Source organism: Malania oleifera, chromosome 13 (genome assembly GCF_029873635.1).
Source record: "Malania oleifera isolate guangnan ecotype guangnan chromosome 13, ASM2987363v1, whole genome shotgun sequence".
NCBI classification, from domain to species: domain Eukaryota; kingdom Viridiplantae; phylum Streptophyta; class Magnoliopsida; order Santalales; family Ximeniaceae; genus Malania; species Malania oleifera.
In genome coordinates, this window is record NC_080429.1 from 79,377,588 (window position 1) to 79,404,456 (window position 26,869).

General features: G+C 36.1%; 1 protein-coding gene across 1 annotated transcript in view; it reads right to left on the reverse strand.

Moving 5' to 3' along the window:
* Positions 1-26,869, reverse strand: part of LOC131146117 (probable acyl-activating enzyme 17, peroxisomal) — a 78,381-nt gene that overhangs the window by 16,468 nt on the left and 35,044 nt on the right. The window contains exons 4-8 of the mRNA XM_058095471.1: positions 25,327-25,531; positions 20,036-20,076; positions 19,820-19,945; positions 2,522-2,592; positions 915-1,135 (exon numbers count right to left, since the gene is read on the reverse strand). Of these exons, the coding sequence (XP_057951454.1) occupies positions 915-1,135; positions 2,522-2,592; positions 19,820-19,945; positions 20,036-20,076; positions 25,327-25,531 (664 nt within the window). The remainder of the gene's footprint in view (positions 1-914; positions 1,136-2,521; positions 2,593-19,819; positions 19,946-20,035; positions 20,077-25,326; positions 25,532-26,869) is intronic.

Consider the following 26,869-nt stretch of genomic DNA (forward strand, 5'->3'; position numbering starts at 1 on the left):
TTATCTTTAATAAATAATATTTAATTCATTTATGAATTTAATTTATATTAATCTAATATGTTCTATACACATTATTGTACAACTATCGCACCTCATACACAACACAGATGTGTTTAATTTGAAATATATTAGTCCTAGAACTTACATTATTATGTCTATTAACCATTTCTAAAGTTTCATAAAAGAATTCCATGCTTTACTACTAATTTCAATCGTTTTTTCAAATTGAAAACAAAGTTCACATTGAAACAAAATTTTCATCAAAATTTCCGAGCTTCAAAATTTTAGTCAAAATCAAAATTTCCTTGATTTGTGTGATAACCAGCTTGCAAGAATAGCTAATGGAACAGCATACCCATACATATTCTGAAGGTAACTACCTGTCACTATTATATAGCTATTTAAATCTTGTATGCAATGGTTTTTCTACAGTATTCAAGAACTTCACTTTGGTAATGTTTTAGCAACCTTTTGCTTTTTTTTTTCTCTCCTTTTTGAAGTCTCGGTGCAGAAGTATGCGAAATGCAAGTCAACTTATAATTTAACCAATTGTTTTTCTATAGTATTCAAGAACTTCACTTTGTTAATGTTTCAGCAACCATCTCCCCCCCCCCCCCCCCCCCCCCCCCTTCTCTTAATATCTTGGTGCAAAAGCATGCATAAAAGAAGCCAACTTAAGTTTCAACAATGGTCAATACCAATTAGATGAACAAGATTAAGATTCAAAGAAACTCTTCCCAGTTCTTTTTTTAAAATTAATAATATGCATCAAATATACAAATAAGACCACCACCACAAACTTAATGAACATAACAGAATTACTGACTCAATCAACAAGTATATAACCCCATAAAAGGACTAAGGAGATAAAACAAAATAAGAACAAAGAAATAATAGTATGTAGAATTTCCAACCTGTACAAACTTTGCAAAGCTAGAACCAAGAGGTGATCCATTATATAAGGCCATAGAAGCTCCATTCAGCAGTGAAGCATAGACCAGCCAAGGACCCATCATCCAGCCGAGATTAGTGGGCCAAGCAACAACATCCCCTTTATGGATATCCATGTGGCACCATGCATCTGCAGCAGCTTTAAAAGGTGTTGCATGGGTCCATGGAATCGCCTTAGGATCCCCTACAAAATGAAAGAGGTCCAGTCAAGACAGCAAGTTGGAAATTATATAATCTTCAACCACTACTACTGCAGCGTATGTCTGTTAGTGAGTTATTTATTTACAGAGAGCTACTGCATAACATCTCTTTGAGCTAAATAAAGATGACACTCAAGGCGGATCCTTTAAAAAACAAATCAAGATTTTTCAAGTTATGGCATCAGTAACAAGTATCTTTTGAACTGGAAATATGCCATGACCACTGGTTTGTTGAGGTTAGGTGTAAACTTGCCACAAATAATATGCATTATAAACTTGTTATTGCTCTGCATTGTAGGGCTATGGAATTTAATGAGGGAGATAGTGTCATGATTCACATTAGACTTGAATGTTACCCAATAATTTCAATATGAAGCTCCATGCCCATGCTGTAGGTCCATTCTCCATCTGAGAAACTTTGACCTAATGCATATTTGCTTGATTTTCCTTATCATGCCATTAGTCTGGTTTTCAATGTGTGGGGGGGGGGGGGGGTGTGGTGACACCATATTGAGGCACGTTTGAGCCACCTACTTTGGATCCTAATGCTCATGCACATTCTGCAATTCCACAAGTTCCTGTCATTCCTCAAAGTAATTTTTTATGACGTTTTGTTTCACAAAGAGGTCGAGCTTTGGATGCTAAATGGATAATTGAATATGTTAATTAGAGTGTTTGTGAGCTATTATATATTTGCAGTCACTTTCTCTGAATCCAGTTTCTTCGGTCTAAGGCAAATGACAGAGGATCGCCAAAATCATTTAAACAGTCTATTCAATATACATATTCTAGGTGTACATTTATCATTTATCAGACTTTGTTCCCGTACTTTTTTGCCATGTTGGAATTAAATTGTATTAATGTATTTTAATTAATTGCAGGGAATCAATACACTTGGCAGTTATAATATGGAGTTAGTTCTGCAATTTGAATTAAAGCTTCATAACCGCTGATTTGTTTCCCTCTGGATAAACAAACCCTTCCAATCTCCAGTTTCTTCATCTTCTTATCCCTTCTTTTTCTTCTTCTTTCTCTGTCTCTGCCCTGTTTCTTTCTCTTTCCTTGCAATTCCCTGTTGTCCATCATCACCAGTTCATTTCTATTTTTACTCAAGAAAAACAAGTGCCTATTGAAAAATGCGAGAAATTTCCCCATGCAGAGTTCCTAGTGCCATGGCATTTTCCTCAATAATGTAGAAAAAGCTATCACAAAAGTTGCATAGAAGAGGCCACCATAAAAAATCAATAAGAAAAAATTTAAACTTTGGCAAGATGATTGGTAGCTGGGAAAAGAAATACGAATTTACATGTCAAATTAACTGTAGACAATCAGGAAAGATCTAAGAGGATGTAAATTAACTGTCTACGTACCCGTAGTTCCAGATGAGAAAAGTATGTTCGTGAATGCTTCTATTGGGCGTTGCACAGCAGCAAACTCTTCTCTGCAATTTGTCATGAAAGATGAGAACTCAGAATAACTGCATTAGAATGATTGATACTTGAATTTTTCCAAGATGGAGAGGACAACAACCAAGCCTGACCTTACAACCCTAGCACTTCTACAAAAGCATTAACATATAATGTGTAACAGATATAACAAATAGATCTTAAAAATAAATCTGGAACACAAAACTATAGTGGTACTAACGCAAGCACATATGAAGTGCAAGGACAATTACAAATATCAAACTTCTGAATCAATAGGAGGTTTAGTGTAGAAATCCCAAGGATTATTAGAAATCCCAAGAATAATGGGTCAATGATACTAGAGATTGTATAGGTATTTCTAGCCTAATACTTGGGCAGATTTCATGCTCCTATTTTAGGCAATGCTTTCCTTGTTGATATACGATTTGTATTATTTCTAGAGAGTTGTGATTGTACAAAATTAATTCAAGAAATACAAAAATCATTCATTCTGATTTCATGGCATTAGAGCTAGGAGATTAAACCTAGCTATCAATGGCGGAAACCGCCGGCCAAAGCAGAGGTTCAATGACCTCTGAATCTCACGAGGGTGAGAACGAAGCTATATCCACCATGGGCTCAACGGGACTTGACGACTCGTCCTTCCAGCTCACGGTGGAGAAGAATGGCAAGAATTTCCGAGAATAGGCAGAATCGATCAAACTTGTGATTGAGGGCAAGGGAAAGTTGGGATTTCTTACCGGCGAGACACAGAGACCTACCCCAACCGAAGTTGCCGCCCTTCAGAAATGGAAATCGGAAAACTCCATGGTCACAGCGTGGCTGGTGAACTCCATGAAGCCGTCGATCAGGAGGACTTATCTCTTCCTACTCTCGGCGAAGGAAGTCTGGGATGCTGTCCGTGAGACCTACTCCGACGCTGAGAACTCCTCGCGACTATGGTAGATGAAGCAGGGAGAAAGGGATGTTACGGATTACTATATAGAGATGACTGCTCTTTGGCAGGAACTCGATCTGAGTTTCAAAGAAGAGTGGGAATGCTCGGGAGATAGTGTCCAATATAAAAAACACTTAAAAAATGAACGGGTGTTTGAGTTTCTTGCTGGTTTAAATCGGGCCCTTGATGATGTCTGTGGAAGAATTTCGGGTCATCGTCCCTTACCATCAACACGCGAAGTTTTCTCAAAAGTGAGACGAGAAGAAAGTAGGCATAAGGTGATGCTGAAGGAGACAATTTCTACTAACCATACTAGACCAGAAATGTCTGCCTTGGTGTCTCGAGGGACTTTTCCAGGATCTAGTTCAAGACAACAGAAGGGACGCCCATAGTGTGAACACTGGCCACACTAAGGAGACGAGTTAGGAGATACATGGGAAACCAGCTGACTGGAAGCCACGGCAAGGCAATGAAAATCGGGGCTACCAAGCCACGGTTGCTAATCAAGCCGAGATACCTCAAGGGGAGAAAAGCAGTAATAGTTCCAATTCAAGTGGTGCATTTAACTCTGAGCAGTTGGAACAACTCTACAAGATGTTCTCTACCTTTCAGACTTCTAGTCAATCTTCCACAAATATTTCTTCGGGTTCTTTAGCCCAAAGAGGAAATTTTTTGCAAGCCTTGAATATAACCTCTAGATCCAAAACTCCTTGAATTATTGATTCTGGTGCCTCTGACCACATGACCGATGCCTATCATCTTTTCTCATCATATTCATGTTGTGCTAAAATTTGAAAGTTAAAATTGCAGATGGATCACTCTTGTCTGTCGCAGGTAAAGGGAATATCCGACTCTCCAACTCCATCACACTGGAGTCTGTTCTTCATTATCCTAATTTATCCTGCAACTTACTATCCATTAGCCAGTTAACTAAATATTCCAATTCTTCTGCTAAATTTTTTCCCTCTCATTGTGTTTTTCAGGACCTATCATCGAGGAAGACGATTGGCAGTGCTAAGGAGTGTGAGGGATTCTACTACTTTGAGGAGACTAATGTAAGTGAACAACGTCAAATTGTTATCTGTGATTCTGCATCTGTTCCTAAGGATAGTATTATTTTGTTATGGCATTTTAGAGTGGGTCATCCCAATTTCTAGTATTTGAGACAATTATTTCCTTCCATTTGCTCGAATAAAAGATCATTTGATTTTCAATGTGAGATTTTTGAAATTGCAAAACACCAACATACTTCTTTCCCAAAGTCCAAATACAAACCAACCTCACCGTTTACTATGATTCACAATGATGTATGGGGCCCGTCTAGCACTCTCAATCGTACCCACACAAAATGGTTTGTTACTTTTATCGATGACCACACTCGTATTTGTTGGGTATACTTGTTGAAAGACAAAACTAAAGTGCGTTCTGTGTTTATCAATATTCATTCCATGATTCAAACACAATTTCACACGAAAATTCAAATTATGCATACAGATAATGGCACAGAATATTTTAATCGTATTCTGGGAAATTATCTCCAAGAACATGGAATAATTCATCAAAGTTCCTGTGTCGACACCCCCCAACAAAATGGGGCTGCCGAACGAAAAATCAGACATATCCTTAAAGTAGCTCGTGCATTGCTGTTTACTACCAATATGCCAAAAAAGTTTTGGGTGATGTCATTCTCACAGCTACATATCTCATTAATAGAATGCCTAATCAAGTTCTCTCTTTTGCCTCACCTCTTCAAAAATTCCAGGCATTTTTTTCAAACTCTCGTCTCAGTTCAAATCTCTCAAAGTGTTTGGTTGTACTGCTTTTGTCCATATACATCATCGACATAAACTAGATCCATTTGCCCTCAAGTGTGTCTTTCTTGGTTATTCTCCTACCCAAAAAGGGTACAAATGTTATAATCCTGCAACAAAAAGGGTATTTGTTAGTCTTGATGTTACTTTCTTTGAAACTATTCCTTACTTCCAAAAGCCCCCGCTTTAGGGGGAGACTTTGAGTAGTAAAGAAGCTCAAGTTTTGGACTTCAATACCTTTATTACTAAACCTGAGCATGTCCCAAACACTAAACTTGTCCCAAACACTGAGCCTGTCTTGAAAAGTGCTTCTAATCTGCCAAATACAGAAGAAAACTTGAATTTAGGGCGAGATGCAGGAAAAAAATATAACAAGGAGATACTTGTTTACTCAAGAAAGCCAAAATTAAAGGACACTGAGAATCTCATACTTGAGGCACCAAGAGTCGGAATTGGTGATAGATACAAGCAACCATGAGTCTTCATCCACTCCTGATCAAGTAATGTCTTCAAGTAATCTTAAGTCCTCCTTTGATAAACCTGCACAGGCTTATCTCAATTTACCCATTGCTCTCAAAAAACAAACTCGGTCATGGATTCTCCATCCCATTTCCAAATTCATGTCTTACAATACTTTGTCTATAGGGTGTCATGCTTTTACCTCTAATCTTGACAAGACAAAAATTCCAAAGAATATTCAAGAAGCCCTTGAGATCCCTGAATGGAGAGAGGCAGTTATGGTGGAAATGCGGGCCTTGGAAAAAAAATGGAACATGGGATGTGATGAATCTACCGAAAGGGAAGAAACTAGTGGGCAGCAAATGGGTGTTTACTGTGAAATACAAAGCTGATGAGACAGTGAAACGGTACAAAGCCCGCCTTGTTGCAAAAGGGTTTACTCAAACCTATGGCATTGACTACACAGTGACTTTTGTACCCGTGGCAAAACTAAATACCGTCTGAGTTCTCCTAGCCTTCGCAGCCAACCTGGATTGGCCACTCCAACAACTAGACATCAAGAATGCTTTTCTGAATGGCGAACTAGAAGAAGAAGCCTTCGTGACAATACCACCAGGCTTGTGTAAAAGGGGTGAAAAAAACAGAGTATGCAAACTCAAAAGGTTCTTGTATGGACTCAAACAGTCTCCAAGAGCCTGGTTCGATAGATTTACAAAGGTGATTAGGAGCCAAGGATATCGGCAAGGACAATCATACCATACTATGTTCCTCTGGAAGTCTAAAGATGGGAAGAATACAATTCTGATTGTATATGTCAATGACATCCTCCTAACTGGAGACAACATAGCATAGATGGACAGATTGAAGAAAGTCTTGGCCATTGAGTTTGAGGTAAAAGATTTGGGACAAATGCGGTATTTTTTGGGGATGGAAGTTGATAGATCAAAGAAGGGAATCAGTGTTTATCAGAGGAAGTATGTCCTAGACCTCCTAACTGAAACCGGCATGCTTGGGTGCAAACCAAGCAATACCCCCATTAAAGTAGGAAAAAGAAGAGAAGACATCGGAAAACTTGTTGAACGAGAAAGGTTTCAGAGATTAGTTGGCAAACTAATTTACTTATCACAAACTAGACCCGACATCACATTTGCAGTAAGTGTGGTGGGTCAGCACATGCATTCACCAAGGAAAAGTCACATAGAAGCAATGTACAAGATTCTTAGATATCTCAAGGGATCTCCGGGGAAAGGACTATTCTTCAAAAAATGTGAAAGCAAAGAAATAGAAGTCTTCACAGATGCTGATTGGGTAGGATCAACAGAAGATAGAAGGTCCACTTCCGGGTACTGCACCTTTCTATGGGGAAACTTGGTGACTTGGAGAAGCAAAAAACATAACGTTGTGGCCAGAAGTAGTGTTGAAGCAGGGTTTAGAGGAGTGGTGCAAGGGATATGTAAAGGTCTGTGGTTACGAAAACTCTTAGAGGAGTTGCATGTCATGGTAAAGTTTCCTATCAAACTCTACTGGGATAACAAAGCAGCCATTAACATCTCTCTCAATCTAGTCCAGCACGACAGGACCAAACATGTAGAAGTGGATAGACACTTTATCAAGGAAAAGGTTGAAGAAGGAACCGTTTGCATGACTTATGTTCCTACCAAAGAACAAACAACCGACATCTTCACCAAAGGACTATCTCGACAAAGTTTTGATGATTTCACAAACAAGTTGGATATGGTCAACATTTATGATCCAACTTGAGGGAGAGTGTAGAAATCCTGAGGATTATTAGATTTCCCAAGAATAATGGGTCAATGATACTAGAGATTGTATAAGGATTTCTAGCCTAATACTTGGGCAGATTTTATGCTCCTATTTTAGGCAATTCTTTTCCTTGTTGATATATGGTTTGCATTATTTATAGAGAGTTGTGATTGTACAGAATTAATTGAAGAAATACGGAAATCATTCATTCTAATTTCATTTAGGTTGCTTTTAGTTTAACCAATAGAAATGCATGAACTGGAATTTCAGTCACTGTATCATGCAACATGTGTTCCCTCTTTTTGTGCTACGAACTTTAGAGAAGAAAGGAGGGTTTTTTAGTGGTTATGGACCTATGGTCATTGCACAAAAATAACTGTTAAAGCTTGATATACATTGTTGGCCAACAACCTAACAGCTTAAACTTTTAGGTAAAATGGTACTCTAACATGGTATCAGAGTTGGTTACCAAGAGGTCCTGCGTTCTAGTCTTGCTGCCCGCATTTATTCTATGGTGTTTGAAAAAAAAAAAATCGTGTTCCCTATTATGGGTGTTATTTATCATGTGTTTATCTCTCCACGTTTTTTCAGGCTGCACGTGCGGGGGAGTGTTAAAGCTTGATATACATTGTTGGCCCACAACCTAACAGCTTAAGCTTTCAAGTAAAGTGGTACTCTAACAATAACCACATTGTTGTTTGGAATGATGGAATCCTTGGGGCAGTTATGTACAAATATGTCAGCAAATGGCTTACTGTCCTAGCCTTGACCACTATTTTGCATATTTCATCTTTGCCTTCATTTGCAGCCAAGGAGAATATGCGAAGGTAGCTCCTGTTCATTCATTATTCTAAAATAAAATAAAATAATATTTAAAAATTTATAAATTAAAAAAAAAGGGATTTTTGCCTTTTGAAGAGCTAAGAGTCTTCTAACCTTCTTGCCTTGTTTTCTAGTGTTCACTAGCATCATTTGAACATATTTTTGGGAACCTATATCTCGATCATACCCTTACATCCTTTTAAGATTGGGGCTTTCATTTGGACTTCAATTCTTAATAAGATCACCATTGATGATATGCTATTAAAGAAAAGGCCTTACAAAGCCCTTAGTGCAGACATTTGTATGCTTTGCAATGAGTACAATGAGACATTTGTATGCTTTGGGTGGCTCTAGCTACAACTTAGGATTTTTTAAAAGTGAAAAGTTTTGGGGTTTTGGGAAGGAGAGAGAGGATATTTTGGGACTAATGTTTTTACAATTTTGTGGTCACTTTTGCTAGAAAGGAATGCTAGAGTTTTTAAAGATCAAAAGACTTCTCCAAATCAGCCAAAGGCTATGAATATATTATCGCTTGAATGAAAAAGCCCTGTAAGGTCACATAAATATAGGATAGGAAACCTTACTCCTATTAGGAATGTAAAATATCCCAATCCAAGTCCTTAATGGACTCAATCCAAATTGATTTGGGAATACTAACGCATTAAATAAAAACCCCAACATTAAATAATCCTAACATTAAATAGAATCCCAATTGATTTGGGAATCATAAAACATTTAATTTAAAATCCCCATTGATTTGAGAATCCTGTCATTAAAAAGAAAATCCCAATTGATTTGGGAATCCTAACGCATTAATTAGAAATCCCAATTGTTTTGAAAATCCTAGCATTCTAACCTCCTTCAAATTGGCCTTGTCCTTGAGGCTGAGCAGCAATGAACTCTAGGAATCTCTCCTCCAAGGATTGATAAGCTTCCCAAGTTGCATCTTCGGACTGTGAGACCAATGAACTAAAGCTTCTATGATGTCTTGATTTCTATGTTTGACCACTCGGCGATCCAAAATTACTTGTGGCTACACTTGAACCTCACCAATAGGAGCAGCATTAAGCAAGTGGCGTTGTACAATAACTTGCTTCCCTAACTTCTTTTTAAGGCAAGAGAGATGAAAAACTGGATGTACCTCAGAACCTATTGATAACTCAAGACGATAAGCAACAGGGCCTACATGTTCTAGGATCTTAAAGGCCCATAGAACCGAGGAGACAACTTCATTGAAAACGAATAGTCACAAATATCTGTCTATAGTACCCAAGGACTTAAATTTCGGTCGATATATCGAAATTTTGACCGAAATTTCAAATTTCGAGGGGTCCTGAAAGGAAATTAAGAGACATTTCCATTTGGAAAAAATTCGACCGAAATTTCAAGCTTTCGGAAAATTTCAAACGAAATTTCGAAAATTTAGGCTGTTCTTCCGAAATTTTCTGGAAATCATGTTGGAGGGAGGAATTTCAGCGCTATTCTGAGTATTCATAGATGTTATTTTGCTTTTCCCACGTGATTGTGCACATTGTGCAACCCATGAGTGTATACAATGAAAAGCAAAAATCTTGCAGAGATACTCTACAGATTCATCATTCAACCCAATAATTCCACCGCTTTACAATTTATTTCTATAAATTAACTTCATGCAGCAGTCGGATACATACCTCAAAGCCTTCTTCTTCTTCCATCTTCAAACTCAAAAAAAAAACCCTAGATTCCAAATTTTCTGCTGCCTCCTGCCTCCACCTTCGAAGTTCGAACTCCGAAAAGCCCTAGCCTTTGGATCCCCTCCTGCTCTGACCCTTCGAGCCTCTGCCTAGAGCCTTCAGCTTCACCGCTTCACCCTCCACCTCCATCATTGTCGCACACTCGCAGTCGCAGCCAGCAGCAAGAACTCCCATCGCTGCAAGCCTGCAATCTTCCTTTCAGCTGAGGCTGTTGCAGAGCTGCGAGCAAGAAACCAAGAGAAGAGAGAAGAGAGACGAGAGTCGAGAGTCCACTGTCGCCCCTCCCTCCACAAGCAGCAGTGGCTCCACGAAATAAAAGGGCTGAAAACTAAAGGCAATTTATGGTTTATGTTTTAAATAACATGTTTTAAGTTTTTTTATTTACTCAAAATCTCCCTTGCCCCCAATATATTTACGACAATGCCCTCCTCTCCCATTTACCCCTTAATCAGTTAATCATACTACTTTGCTAGTATAGTAAATAATAAGTTAGTATAGTAAATAATAAATTAATAACTAGTTAGTTTAGTAACTAAATAAAATTAGAATAATTTACTATTATTATCTTATTAGTATAAATTAATAAATTATTTCATTTATTTAAATATATTCATTTTAAAAATTTATTACTTAATAATAATTTTGTAAAAATTATCATTAATTTTGTAATTTTAATTTAATAATTTAATATTTCTCTTAGTTATTAATTTATCTATATTTAGCATCTAAATATTTTTATTTTAAAATTGTAGAGTAACATCCAAATAATTTTATTTTTTTTTTGCAAATTTAGAGTAATTTAACACCTAATCATTATAGCCTAGTAATTAAATAAATTAAAGTACTTATTAGCTTAATATAGTTTAAATTATTTCATTTATTTGACTAATTTAATTTCCATAATTTATTAGTAATTTTGTACATTATCATTAAATTTTGTAAATTTAATTTAATATTTTAATGTTTGTCTTATTTATTAATTTAATATTGATAATAAAACATCTCAAATAATTTTATTTTAAAATTGTTGACTAATTTAACACCTAATTTTTTTATTCATTGTTAGCTTGTAGGAAAGTAAAATTATCAACAAAAATGTCTAAAGGAAGAAAACAAGATCCAGGCACCAGCATGGAAACATGGGTACCCGATGCCCAATGTAAAGAATGGATTTATTTGCAAATATTGCGGAATACAAATGAAGAGTGGTGGTGCAACAAGATTAAAAATGCACTTAGCAAATTATGACCCGCAGCATAATATAAAATTCTGCGACAAAGTACCTCCAGAAGTTAAGCAGGAAATGAGAATTGTTTTAGAAAGAAAAACAACAGCTAAGGCCAAAAAAATAGAAAGAATGGATCAACTAAAAAATAAATTGCGTGGGAACTTGATGCAACCACCACATATTGATGAAGATGATGATGTTGACGATATTGCATACCCGCCTGACATTTCTTCCTATGAAAGGTCTGCATATCGTCAAGCATTCTATGCTTCAAAACAGACGGAATGGGAAAGAGACCAATCTCGTAGGTTTGCAGGTAGCCAAATTATTCATCATAAATTTCATGGTTTACTCGAAAAGGAAGCACAATTTTTTTCTAAAGTCAGTAGATGCTTCTGACAAAATAATAGACCATGAATACATATATTTCCTATTAAAACATGTTGTGCAAGAGGTAGGAAAGCAACATGTTGTCCAAGTGGTGACCAATAATGGCAGTGCCTACAAGAAAGTGGGTCTAAATTAATGAAAAAATTGATTTTGTATTGGACTCCTTGCGCCGCCCATTGTATTGATCTCACTTTTGAAGAGATCGGAAAAAGAGAGGCAATAAGCATAGTGATCTTGCAAGGGAGACAGATCACTGATTTTATATATAATCATGGATGGTTGCTTGCTAAAATGAGGGAGCACTATCAAGGAGATATTGTGCATCCAGGGGCAACATGATTTGCTACAAACTACTTGCCCTTGATAGCCTACCAAAAAAAAAAAGTAGGTTTAAAATCTCTATTCACATTTGATGAATTGGCTGAGCATGCTCTTAGTTGAACAAAAATAGGTAGAGAAATTGAAAGCACGGTTCTTAACCATCAATTTTGAGATAGAGTGGCAAAAGTTTGTAATATTTATGAGACTATATATTGAGTATTGCGTATAGTCGATAGTGAAGTGTGGCCAACATTAGGAGTTGTATTTGAAGCAATAAGGGTGATGAAAGAGGCCATTGACGTAGGTGCAAGATGGGTTCTCAAAGTAATCAAGGACTGGTGGGAAAGAACCCTTGAACATCCTCTTCATGCAGCAGGTATAAAATATTTATAAATTTCAAGAAATTCATATATCAAAATATTTATTACATATTTATATTTTACTTTATTTGATTGACAGCTTATTTTTTAAATCCAAAATGTCAATACAAAGAAGGTGTTGGGGAAGATCCTAATTTTCTTGATGCAGTTCACAAAGTTTTTAACACCCTTAAGCCACATTCCTCGAGCCTGGATCAAATTGGAAATGAGGTATATTTTTAAAATAAAATTTTAAGTAAAATATGTCTTAATCCATGTTAAATTATTCAATAACAATTTTTTTTTAGATTATTCTATTTAGAGATGCTAAAAGAAGCTTTGGAGAAACAGCTGCTAAAGCAGCTAGGGCAACCATGGCACCTGGTAAGTATTTATATATAAATGTACAATACAAAGTTACAAACTTCAAGTACAATCTACTAAGTACTAACTTGTGTTCTTAAAATATCTTGCACAGCTGATTGGTGGATGATGTATGGATCAAGTGCTCCAATCCTAAGAAAGCTAGCATTGCGCATTTTGTCACAAACCGCATCTTCATCAGCTTGTGAACGAAATTGGAGCACATTTGCACTCATTCACACAAAGTAAAGAAATAGACTAGCCTACACCAGAGTTCAGCAACTTGTTTTTTGTTATTACAACATGAAACTTCGAATAAGAGATATGGAGGTCGACATGGACAAAGTGGCTGAACAAGATCCCCTAGACCTTTTTGACATATCAGTTGAATTGGGTGATGAGGATGAGTATCCACTTTTTCAGTGGATTAGGCCATCCCATCTTGATGAACGAGAAGTCCCCATCCACAAATGGTCAAGCATGCACGAGATGACTTTGGCATTGATGTTAATCAGGTGATGGTAGAAGAAGTAATATCTAATAGTTAGGATTCACAAATGAATCTTGGGTCTAGATATGGAACTTCATCCACTATGCCCTCTGGTAATGATGATGATAATGACGACGATGATGCTAGTGGTGACAGATCTAACCCCGGCGATAGCAGCGGGCAAGGTGGTGATGGTGGGGACTATGGAGGAAATAAAGGATGGCAAGATTATAGACCAGAATTGGAATATACACGTCCTTCCTAACTAGAAGATGAGGGTCCACAAAGAGAAAAACGTCCAGTTGATAGGCAGTACAGTCGTAGAATGGGAAAAGGGAAGATGCATCAAATAGAAGAAGATACCTTTTCCCTTGGTATGGAATCTATGAGTATAAGAACAGAGCATGACTCTAATAGTTATAGTGGTTATGAATGTACACAGAACAGCTCCTCACAATCTACATATGGCCAACCGTTTTCATATGCAAATGAGCAGGCACAACAATATGGAAATTGGCAACCACACGCTTATGGGTATGGTTGCATGCCAAGAATATGGGTATGACCAGTATGCAAATGCAAAACAATCCTATGGACATACACAACAACTAGAACCTGCAAGAAGATATCCTAGTACACGAAGATCTTCTGGCCGAGTAGAAACTGCCATGAACCAGATGACTACGGAGGAGTATGAACAACACATGTACACCTATACTCAATATTTTGGAAATTATATGACATGGAGTGATTATTTTAAACAATATATGTCATCTCGAAATCCTAATTATAGGGATAGAAGAGATGACTTTGTGCCACCAAGAAAGTCCATGTGGTATTAGATCATTAACTGTATAATTTTTATTGAAAATGTAATTGTTTAAATGATAATTTGTTGCCTTAATTCATTAAAGGAATAGCTTCAAAACTTTAAAATCATTTGAATGTTCTTCAGTTCATAGTTTGTTTCGCGATATGTAGTTTAATATCCTACACACTAAAAACTTGTCATATATGCATTTTTTTAATGTATTTTGATACCATATTAAGCATAATCATCAATTCTAATATGCCCTAAAGTTTTATTGTAAATTTCCATCATTTACTATAAATTTTCGTAATTTCTTTAAATCGAAATTGAAATTTCCGTAAATTGAGACCATTGAAATTTCCATCGAAATCGAAATTTAAGTCCTTGATAGTACCCAATCTCCCACTGAGAATTTCCTTTCACATGGTGCTTATCAGCTTGTTGTTTCATACAAGCTTGAGCTACAATAAGATTTTCCTTGAGGAGCTGAAGCACTTTGTCTCAATCATGTAACTCCTTGTCAACTTGATCAATTTTGGTTGATACAACTAAATTCCTAGCAAGAACAAGGAGACCTTGACCATAAACAGCCACAAATGGAGTCAACTTGACGAAGGAATGAAAAGTGGTATTGTATCACTATTCAGCCCATGGGAGCCATCACACCTAATCCTTCAATTTGTCACTAGCAAAGCAACAAACATAAGTCTCTAAGCACTTGTTAACAACTTTAGTTTGCCCATATGAATGTGGATGATATGCATGCGTTCCTTACAAATGGAAAAGCTCCTTCCAACAGTTGCTGATAAAACTCAGTCATGATAACTGACAATAAATTAAGGAATTATATGCAACTTTGACAATATTCTCAACAAAAATACGAGCAACATCATAGCAGTATAAGAGTGATTTATGGCATAAAAATGAGCATATTTTGTGAGAGCCCACAATAACAAAAATAGTAGACTTACCATAATAAGATGGTAGTCCCTCACCCTCAATGAATTCCATGAAGATCTTAGGACAAGCTTCTTCTGGAATAGGAAGAGGTTGTAGAATGCTTATACTTTCCATGGTTTCCCCTTTCTATCATTGACAAACATCACATTCTGCCACAAACTTTTTTATTTCACCCTTCATTCCCTTCCAGTAAAATTCCTAAGAAATCTGCTTTTAGGTTCTAAGGAAACCAAATTGACCCGCAACCAATGATGCATGTAATTCTTGAAGTATGATTTGCCTGTGGGTTGAACTAGGCGCTAATAAAATCCTCCCCTTACATAGTAAGTTTAAAGAGTCCCAAAAGTGAGGAGGGACTGTAGTTGCTCTTTTTGTAGGTTTGGGATAATACCTCTAGTCTCCGAATTTTGCCACCATTCCTTCCTAATTTTCAGGTACAAAAATAGCTATGAATTCAACTTGTTTTGGAAGTCAGAGCGCATTTTCCACCACATTCTCGGTCCCTTTCTTGTTAATAATCTCATAGTCATAGCCCAGCAACTTAGTGACCCACTTCTGTTGTTCCATGGAAAAGATTCATTGCTCCAAGAAATACTTCAAGCTCTTGTCATCATTTGGATTTGGAAATGTCGACCAATTAAATACGGTCTCCACTTTGTAACTGCATGCACAATGGCTAGCATCTCTTTGTCATAAACAAGCATGCCATTGTGGGGTGGAGAAAGAGCCTTATTGGTAAATGCAATGGAGCAAAGACATTAAAACAGCATCGATGCCAACTCCTGATGCATTGAACTCAATGATGAACACCTTGTTGAAATTTGGTAAGGAAAGAACTGGTGTGGTGGACATTGACATTGCGTGCTTCAGCTTGACAAACTTGTTCAGCTTCCTCACTCCATTTGAATGCATCCTTTTTCAGTAGAGCGAACAACGGAGCACTAATCTTTATCATAATCGTTGACAAACTTGCGTTACTAAGCAATCAACCCCAAAAATCTTCGCAACATTTTGATTGTTTGTGGAACAGGCCAGTATGTCATCACTTGTATTTTAGAACGGTCAACTGAAACACCTCCTTGGGTAACAATATGCCCAAGGTATTCCACATGCAGTCGAGGAAAGTTGCATCTAGATTTCTTGACAAACAAATGATGCTCACAAAGAGCGGTGAGTACAGTTCGCAAATGACCAAAAGGGTCTCCAATAGATGAGCTATATATCAAGATATCATCAAAAAATATGAGGACAAACTTACGTAGGCAAGGCCGAAAAATGTCATTCAATACCTTTTTTTATTTCTACTTTCTAAAAATAAGGATAGCACATTATTAGGGACACTACTTGGCAATAGAGAAACGTGGTGATCATGAGTTCGCTAAGGCAACAATCCCTGTGGCTCCACAAATAGGTCAAAAAATTTTGAGATAAGAGATTCTAGCCCTTCATCCTAGACGGGAATAGGTATGTTAATATCTCTCCCATCTATGAAAGGATACGGAGCTTCAAAGAAAATCTATTTGCGGATCCGCACGTATCAACATGCAATTGGATTGATACAAGGAAAAGTCTATGCTACTTCAATCAAATTGACCCAGATAGATTACCACAAGATTTATTCAGCCCGGTGTAGCAAGTTTGATGTTGTAACTCCTATGGCGCTCGAAGTTGTACCAAGTAGCCATGTCGCTCCTTTTCAAGGAGCTTCTCCATATGACGGCTTGAAATTATTATGACATTACCACAACATTTGCCTTTAAGAGTCACTCTCTAGCCATTCACGGCAAACTTCATAATCAATATAGAGAAATTCCAAGCTATATCTCCCAATGTCCTTAACCATTCAAAACCCAAAAACATTTCATACTCTTCTAATGGCACCAAAAAGAAATCAACATACAGCCCACGGCTTTCCATAGTAAGTTTAACCTTCAAACACTTGCTCTGACATGTCGAGGTCCTTCCATCTGCAGCCTTCACATCAAACTTTTCACATTGCTCCACAAGATAGGCTAGTCGTTTAGCAATTTTAGTGTCCATGAAATTTTTAGTGCTATCGGTATAAATTAAGATAGTAACAAGTTGGCATTCTAAGAAGCCACTAATTTTCATGGTTCAAGGATTAGCATAACCGGCTAAAGCATGAACTGAAAAAGTGATAGATTCATCATTACCATCAAATTCCATACCTTCTTGATTTGAATAAGGGGGTCGTCCTCAACCTCTTTTAGCTCCTCCACTAGTTCAAACATCAAAGGTCGTCTTTTTAGCAACGATTCCCTCTATGCGACTTTTCATTACAATGCCTACCTTTTGTCGTTCGCTCTCTAAGTTCTTCTTGAGTCAATCATTTGGCAGGAGGATTGCAAGGAGCAAGTGTTTGATAGTGCAGCTGACATTTTTCTTGCTAATGGTCTTGTTGGAGTAACATCATTCTTTTTGTCTAACCAAGCAAAGGGAATTATAGCAATCATAGTCCATGACCCACGCACTTTGACCTCACGCTAAATGTCAGGTAAAAGACCTTCAAGAAAACTCATTCCAATCTATAATCATGTTTGATAGCCACTCAAATCGTGCCTAGTACTCCAAGATAAAGCTAGTTTGGTGTACTTTGGCAAGCTCTCCTTCAAAATTCTCATATCCAGTGAGCCCAACTCGGACAAGTAACCCAAAAACAAATTATGCCTATAAGGCATTCCATAACAAGCTTCAAACAAGTCATACCATTGAATAGCATTGCCATCCAAACTAATAGAAGCAATCACAGCTTTAGATGTATCTAGAGTACGGCGAAAGCAAAAGTATTTTTGAGCCCTAGAAACCCAGCCGATAGGGTCATCACTGTTGCACTAAGGAAATTCCACCTTCATACAAGAAGGATCATGATCACACTCTCCTTAGTAACCTCCTTCACGCATGCAATTAGCTAACGTAGAGGCATCATATTCTCTCTCTTCATAGGGAGATGAAATGAGTAGTTTAGAGAGTGATGCTTCAATCTCTTCAAATTGAGACTTAAACATATTGCTAAGTTTAGCCTTTAGCCTAGCTTCCATTTAGGACCCTACAAAATTTATAAGGCTATTGCATATGAGTGAAGATCGAGAATTCCAAGATCTTGCTTTTGTCGGCGGGCTAATGGCATCCACAAGAATGCCAGCTATGATACCAAATGATAAGAACATAGGGTTTCATCATAAAGAAATTAGGGAATTTGAAAGAAAGGAAAATAGTAAGAGAAAACAGGGTTGATCACTTTGAGTGGATCTACCTCCAAATTAACCAAAGACTATGAATTACGTTATTGTAATCCGCCCCTTCCTCAGAACCCGCATAAGTGGGAGCTTTTTGCACCAGGCTGCCCTATGAATTATGTTATTGCTTGAAAGAAAAAGCCCCCTAGGGTTACATATACACGGTTGGAAATCTTACTCCAATTAGGACTGTAAAATATCCTAATCCAAATCATTACTGGACTCAATCCTAATTGATTTGGGAATCCTTACACACCAAATAAAATCCCAACATTAAATATTCCTAACATCAAATAGAATCCCAATTGATTTGGGAATCATAACACATTAATTCAAAATTCCAGTTGATTTGGGAATCCTATCATTAAATAGAAAATCTCAATTGATCTGGGAACCCTAACACATTAATTAGAAACCCAATTGATTTGGGAATCCTAGCAGCAGCTTTGATGTAATTTCTTTCTTTTGCACTTTTTCTTGCGGAATTTCTCATTCAGATTTCATTGTAATTATATATTCTTTTCAATAGACTTGTTTTATTATCTAAAAAAATATCATACCTTTACATTTCTGCTATAGAAGCTCTGCTCATATTATTTTTCATTTTTGAGAGGTCATAAAAGTTCTCGAAATCATCATGTGTTATTATGTTTAATATTAAAAAAGGGAATGATGGAAAGCTTTTGGTGTTCAAATCTAAGACCTTGATTTGATTGATGTCCAACAAGTCAAACAGAAATATTACTCTATTAACAAAGAACGCAGATTTTTTTCCATGATCTTTGGATGGGATAGCAAAGAAGCTCTACATTTGTTAGAAAATTTAAAATATATAACTTAATTGGCCCCAAAGTCTATGCAAGCACTTGGGGTATAGTGTCATATGTGTTGCTTAAAAGCTTAAAGAGATGGGCCAAAATAAATAGCATCGCACAATTATTCATCCATTCTTTCATTTGCCAAGGAGCAAGTAAAACATGTTCAAACTCAAGAAGAAACTTGAACCAAAGATACAACCCACAAACCTCACCAACTATACTAGCTAGCTTTTTCACATGCTAAACTGAAGATATTTCCTATAATATAGGAAATATTTCCTGCTAAGCAAAAAAAAAAAGGTAGAGATACTTCCTTGGTGTAATATTGTGGTTTGAAAGACATGGGCCAAAATAAATAGATTCGCACAATTATTCATCCATTCTTTCATTTGCCAAGGAGCAAGGAAGTAAAACATGTTCAAACTCAAGAAGAAACTTGAACCAAAAATAAAACCCACAAACCTCACCAACTACACTAGCTAGCTTTTTCACATGCTAAGCTGAGATATTTCCTATAATATAGGAAATATTTCCTGCTAAGCAAAAAAAAAAGGTAGAGATACTTCCTTGGTGTAATATTGTGGTTTGAACAACACAAAGAGTATATCCACTCATTATTATATGCAGATTGCATTGAAAACAAAGGTATCCATGACAGTAAATACAAAGAGAGACAAACAAGATTGCTGAAATGGTATATAACAATAGGAATGCTTACTTTGAATATTTTACTCTACTAAGAAAATCGTTCCAAGAAATGTCACCATCGCGCAATTTTAAGCTATAGCTAGAACTTCTAACAGGGATCACAATAGCCATAGGTGACTGAGCATCAATTACTCTACTGCAAAACTGAAGCAGCAGTGTAAGACATGGCATGATAAAGAAAAAAGAATTACTAGATCACTTATCTGAAAGTCAATGAGAACATCACCTGTACAAGTGAAGAGTCTTGTTTCCACGCAAAATTAAATCCTGACAATAAAAGGTTAGAAGAATGATGAGTTAGGCAAGGCACACAACTATATACAAGAAAGGAGGAGAAACTCGCATAAGCATGTTAATTTGAATAACATGAATCTTGCTTTGGGAAGAATTGTGTCTGCCCTTTCACTTCTTTGTTTTCTACCTTTCTAATATGAATCTTGAAAATTTTAAACACAAGCTAAAACTTTTATAATTTTTTGAAAACTAAAAAATGAAAAATATTTTCCACAACTAGACAGGCCCTTATCTTTCCAAATCACAGAATAAAGGCCAAAAGAAACAACAATAGGATCCCAAATTAAATAAGAAAAGAGACTCACAGGAAAATTCCTCAGAAGAATCTGAGCTCCAAACTCTTATCAGTAACCAAAAGGACAGGGAAAGCATCAAGCATATTAAGGAAAAGTTCATTAGTCTCTCTCTCATTGAGGTTCCTCACAAAATGGAAATCTCAAAAGCACCCTTCCTCTTGCAAAAGTAGGAAAGCAGAAATAGGGGTTTCATGAACAGTAGATAACCAAAAAAGACAAGGAGGCACTTCTCCCAGCCGATGATCCTCCCAAAATGGATTTCTTTCCCCATTACCAACTTTGTACTGGACATTAGGAAAGAGATATTGATAAATCTGAGACACAAATTTCCATGGACTCAAATGAGTGATATTAACTCCCACTTTAGCATCCCACCCATTTTGTAGACCAAATTTACAGCAAGTTACCTTAGTCAAAGACAATTAGGTTCTAAAAGATAAAGTAATCACTTCCCCATCAAGGATATGCTTTTAGACACCAAATTACCAAGACGCAAACCTCCCTCTCTTATAGATCCACTAACAATTGCCCAACCTACAATGTCTCTGTCCCTCTCAAATTTCACCTACTCCCAACCAAAAAATTTCAGGAATTTAAAATTTAAAAAAAAAAAAAAAAAAAAAACTGAAGAAAAACCAGCAAAATTTGAAGCTTTTTATTCTGTTTCCAAATTATTCATAGTAATCTATTTTAATATTACCCAAAGTTCTTTTTGTTGTTATTTGGTGGACTCCTTGTCCCTCACGCTGTACCTTCCTTTTTTCCCTATCTAATATACCTTCTTTTATTAAACAACAAGAAGAAGAAGCCTGAAGTCCTACTAGTTGGGGTCGGCTACATGAAACCTTTTCCGCAAATTCACCCGATTAAGAGTGTTTTCCTCTATTAGATTAAGCCCTATTAAATCCTTCCATACTACCTCATTCCAAGTTATTTTAAGCCTATCCCTACCCCTTTTCATGTCAAAAACAATAACCAACTCCTCCTCACAAGTGCTTTACTAGGCCAGTCTTTCAAATGTCGAAATCATCTAAGCCACCCCTCCCTTATCTTGTTTTCAACCAGTGCTATGCCTAAATTGTTGCGTATATGCGTGTTTCTTACTTTATCTTTTAATGTTAAACCACTCATCCACCTTAACATTCGCATTCCAACAACTTTGACTTTTTGTACATGTTTTTTAGTTGCCCAATATTATGAACCATAAAGCATACTTGGCTTTATAGTCGTCTTATAAAACTTTCCTTTTAATTTTAAAGGTATTTTACAATCACACAACACACTTGATGCACTCCTCCATTTACCTAGCTTATTTTAATTCTATGCACTACATCTTCAATTTCCCCTTCATCTTGCATAATAGATCCATGATTTCTAAATATATTAGTGCTATTAATCTCTTAATTATCAAGTTTGATTTTCTCTCCATTACCACTCCTTCATTACTGAAATTACAAGTTTGATTCTCTCTCCATTACTACTCACATTACAAAAATTACTACTCCTTAATTATCAAGTTTGATTTTCTCTTCATATATTTTGTCTTATTTCTACTTATCCTAAACTCTTTATACTCTAATGTGGCTCTCTAAAGTTCTAGCATAAATTCCATTCCACTCCTAACTATCATCAATCGACACGATATCATCTGCAAACAACATATACTACGGGATCTCATTTTGGATATTCCTACTAAGTTCATCAATTACTAAAGTAAAAAGATAAGGACTCAAGGTAGAACGTTGATTTATACCTATTGTGATTGAAAAATCTCTAAATTCCCTTCCTACAGTCATAACGCTAGTCATTACTCTATCATACATATCCTTAATGACCTTAATATATCTACTACAAACCCCTTCTTTTCTAAGACCCACCAAAGAACTTCCCTAGGTGCTCAATCATATTTCTTTAGGTCAATAAAAACCATATGCAAGTCCCTTTTCTTTTCCCTAAACTTTTTCATTAAACTTCTTAAAAGATAAAGAGCTTCCATTGTTGCTCTATCAAGCATAAAACCAAATTAATTATCTGAAATCTTCGCTTCTAGTCTTATTCTATGTTCAATTATCCTTTCCCCTAATTTCATTATATGACTCATAATCTTAATAACACGATAGTTATTATAGTTTTGAATATCGTATTTGTTTTTATGTAAAGATACTAACATACTTTTCCTCCATTATTCTAGCATTTTCTTAGCTTTAATAATAGTGTTGAACATATTAGTTTAGCAAATATTTCCTATATCCCATAAACATTTCCAAACTTCAAATGATATTTTATCTGGTCCTACAGATTTCCCACTTTCCATTTTTTTAAATGTCATCTTAATTTCAAGGACTCTAATTTTTCGAATAAATCTCCTATTTTTAGTCTTCTTCTCATTCAGTCATTTCTTACTTCCAAGTTTAATCTTTCATTTTGGTTTTCATTAGACAACTTATCAAAGTATCTATGCCACGTCTCTTTTATGTCTTCTCCTCTAATTAAATCAATATCATTCTCGTCCTTTATACATTTTACATCACCTAAATCTTTGCATTTTCTTTCTCTAGCTCTAGCAAATTTATAAATGTTTTTTCTCCTTCTTTTGTATCTAATTTAGCATATAAAGTATCCTAAGCTCTACGTTTAGCTTCACTAATAGTATTTTTTGCATTTTTTTATAGCTTCTTTGTATTTTTAAATATTTTCTATATTTCTACAATTTTGCTATATTTTAATCCCACCACCAACTTTATATGCTACCCGAGTATCTTCCTTTAGACTCGTTTAAAACCTCTTTTGCCATCCTTACAATAGAATTAGCCATTTTATTCCAAACAATATTTGCATCTACCTTACCCCCTACTGTTCAATCACTCTTTAATCATTTTATCTTTGAATTTTACTAATATTATCTCCCTTCAAGTTCCAACATCTAGTCCTCTTGTGCTGATTTATGTTACTCCTTCTCTTCCATTTTTCAATATGTATAGCTTCTTTTATTATTTTAAAAAAAAATCCCATAGTTATTTCCATAATTTATTAGAATGTTTTGGTATTTCTTTAAATTGAAATCCATATTTCCAGCCAAATTTCCATAAATTGAGACCCTCAAAATTGCAGATATTGAAATTTTAGTCCTAGGATTGAGAAGGTCAAATTGACATGAATGAATGTCAGGGTCAATCTATCCAAGCATGGAGCTCTATCACCATTGCAGTTCTTAAGTAGGTGCCCTATGTATTACAAATAGTATCAGGGCAACTGAATGTCATTCCACTCATTGGTATCTATGTGAAGCAATGTTTTAAAAGGCTCAACTGAGGCTTGCATGCAAGGGATGCCTAAAACACTTCGAAGCTTAATCTAAAATGCCAAATCCCAAAACGGCTAACACATTACACGTTGATGCTTACGCATTTACACAAAAAGCACACCTTTTTTGCGCCTTTTGATCAAGGCTTATGCATTCTAGGTGTGTGATTCTCAAGTTAGATTTGACTAGAAAATTCCAACTCCATGTTTTGATAAAAGGAATGTCATAATATGAGTTGATTTCTAAAACTTTTGAACGTCAACCTTTCCAAAATAGTTGAGAGTTGTATCTTAGATCTTGAAAATAATTTGAACTTTGTAATATTATAGCTACCTCTTGTGATGATTTATGTAATAAATTCAAGTTAGCAATTTTTGAATGACCAACAAGTAGTTTGCAAATTACATCTGAGATTTTATTTAATTTTTATTTATTTCTAAAATATATGTAATTTGATTCCATACTTTATCTAAAAATAAAATTCTGAAAAGGCTTTGGCCTCGCCTCTTAAGGGTTAAAATGCTTGCTTTATGCCTTCACCTTTTAAAACATTGATGTGGAGAGTCAGGCAAGCAGCAAAAAGGTGTGTTACCCCATAGGAAGTTATACAGTGAAAAGAGCGAATTTGTGTCTCATTCAAAGGAGACTGGGTTCATGTTGCAACAAGGATTCAGCATACTTGAGTGGGAGATGATTTAGGTGACTTACAAATGCAAACCTACTACATATTAGCTTAAGCGTGTTTGGTTAGATGGCCAGCTCAATAAAAGACTTTGGGCATGTAGGCTTAGCCCAGAAAGTTCCAAGTAAAAATTGAACTTCACGTGGTACAAGTGACCCAAGAAGGTCGATGATGTACTACCTAAAGACAAGTATCAATTTCTCCACGTTCAAAAGCAACCTTGTGATATAATAATTTTTTTTTCTTTGCAATGCTCAAGCCCACCCACTAAGAGATACAAGCAGTAAAACACAATGAACACATTATTCAATGACCAAGGGATAGCCTCAATGCCTTTTTTTAGTTTGTAGATAGTGTAATTTTTACTGATTAAATAAGCAATGTAGATATAGAACACATTACTCAATGATAAAAGCTCTATCACGTGGAGAGCCCCATTGTTGTTTAGTTTGTACGTGGTGTCATTATGTGAAGGAAATCTTCAAGGTTCCTTGCCCAAGCTTTCATATAGCAGCATAATATTCAGCCCTATTCAGTGTAAAGCTTATATGTCTTAGGTGACTGATTTGTCAATGGTCAGCAGAATTCAGCTCAATTTCTTTTGGCAAAATCAGAAAAATAATTTCATGATAACTTTGTCAGCAAATCTGATCATTTGTGGTGAAAAAGGTAAAGGAAAAAAATTGTCTTTCCAGCTTTGCAGGGTAAGCCATCGACCTATAAAAAAAAAGTAAAAATGCTCCAGAAAATCACAGCATGGTTTTTTATGCGGAGCAGCTAGGTTAGTTTAGCTGTTTAGGCACATAAATATAGAGCCTGAATCACAGAGAGCTTATTCCATGGAGTAGCATAGATTTCCCTTGACTAACGGAAGACACAAACAACAGGCATGATAGAAAATAAGTAAATAAGACCTAGGAAGGGGTGAGAATGATACTAACCTGAGTAAAAATTGCCTTTGCTTCTGACAACCTCAGTCTTTTTGATATTTCAGAAGAAGCAAAGCTATCAGCGATGGAAACAACTACATAGCCAGCAAGAACAATAGCTAGGTAGATAACCACAGCATTGACATTCATTGGCATATCTATTGCAATTGCAGCTCCTTTATCCAATCCCAGCGTTTCAAGAGCATATGCAACTGACCTAAACACAGTGCAACAGAACTTTACTTCTTACATACCTAGAGTTGGGCCAAGATACCAAGGATGCACACACACACACACAGACATATATATTAAAAGCATCACGATAAACTCATCCTTTTCAAAAAATTTCAAGAAAAAGCGGCTGTATGATCCACACTACCAACATGAATAAATGGGATAAAGTTTTTTTTTTTTTTTTTTTAACTCTGATTCATATTGTTTTAAGAAAAACTCTGAAGATTCTAACTGCCTAGGCCTTCTTAACATTAAGTGAACAGAGCACATTCAGCACTACTAAACAAATGATGTATTGTATTCTAGTGTTCTAACCTTCTGACATACTTGCAGTATAATATCATCAGAATCAGAACTGCTAAATGTAACAACTAAAAAGATATTCAGCCATACACTTGAGAACACACGCTCATTTGGCTTAATGAAATTTGATATACAATAAAAAGGCTGGTCTAAGGAACAAAAAGACCCAAGTTTCCAAAAATGTTGATATTATAAATCACCAAGGCTTATGAAGAAGCAGCAGATTATAGTTAGAAATAATGCCAAATAGTAAATTTTATCAGCCTTCATGTTAACTCTTCAACCCCACTTGCTAACACACGCGCGCACACAAAAAAAAAAACTCTTCAACCCACCAGTTACAAAACTTGCAATAGAACTTTCCTATCATGTCCTGTTTGATGTTGCATCAGTTAAACCTCCATATTTGGACATTTGGATGATAGAAAGCAAATACCACAGGCAACTTAATAGCCTGACATTCAACTCAGACATGATAGATTTTAAAAGATGACAAACTATCCTTCATTCGTAGTTTTTAAAAGCACAGAAAAAAAAATCAACCAACATTGCCTCACACGCATTTACGCTCTAGCCTAACAGCGATGTTGAAGGGGGTGCAAAAGCAAAGTCATAGGAAAAGTGGAGAAGCACATTACTTTCTAATTGATAAAGCCAAGCAAGAAAACAACTAATTTTATTTTTCCAGGAATCTCAATGTTCAGTCCTTGTTTGAAAGCACCTTGTTTTTTCCTTCTATTTTCGTAAACTGCTTCAAGAATAAGAATATCTAAATTTTCTAAGAACTCAAACTTCACTCAACTCAGTTAGGGTTCCCTTATGATTAAATACAGAATTGCAAATCTTACAACCATCAGAACCACAGAATCTTAGAGAGAGAGAGAGAGAGAGAGGAGTCATTTTGGGAAATCTTAGAAAAGTGCAACACAACTCCACACGTCCCACAACCAGCCCCTTGTGCATGCCACACACGGCACCATGACCCTCCACAGTAAAAAAGTGCAGAAACAGCATTGGG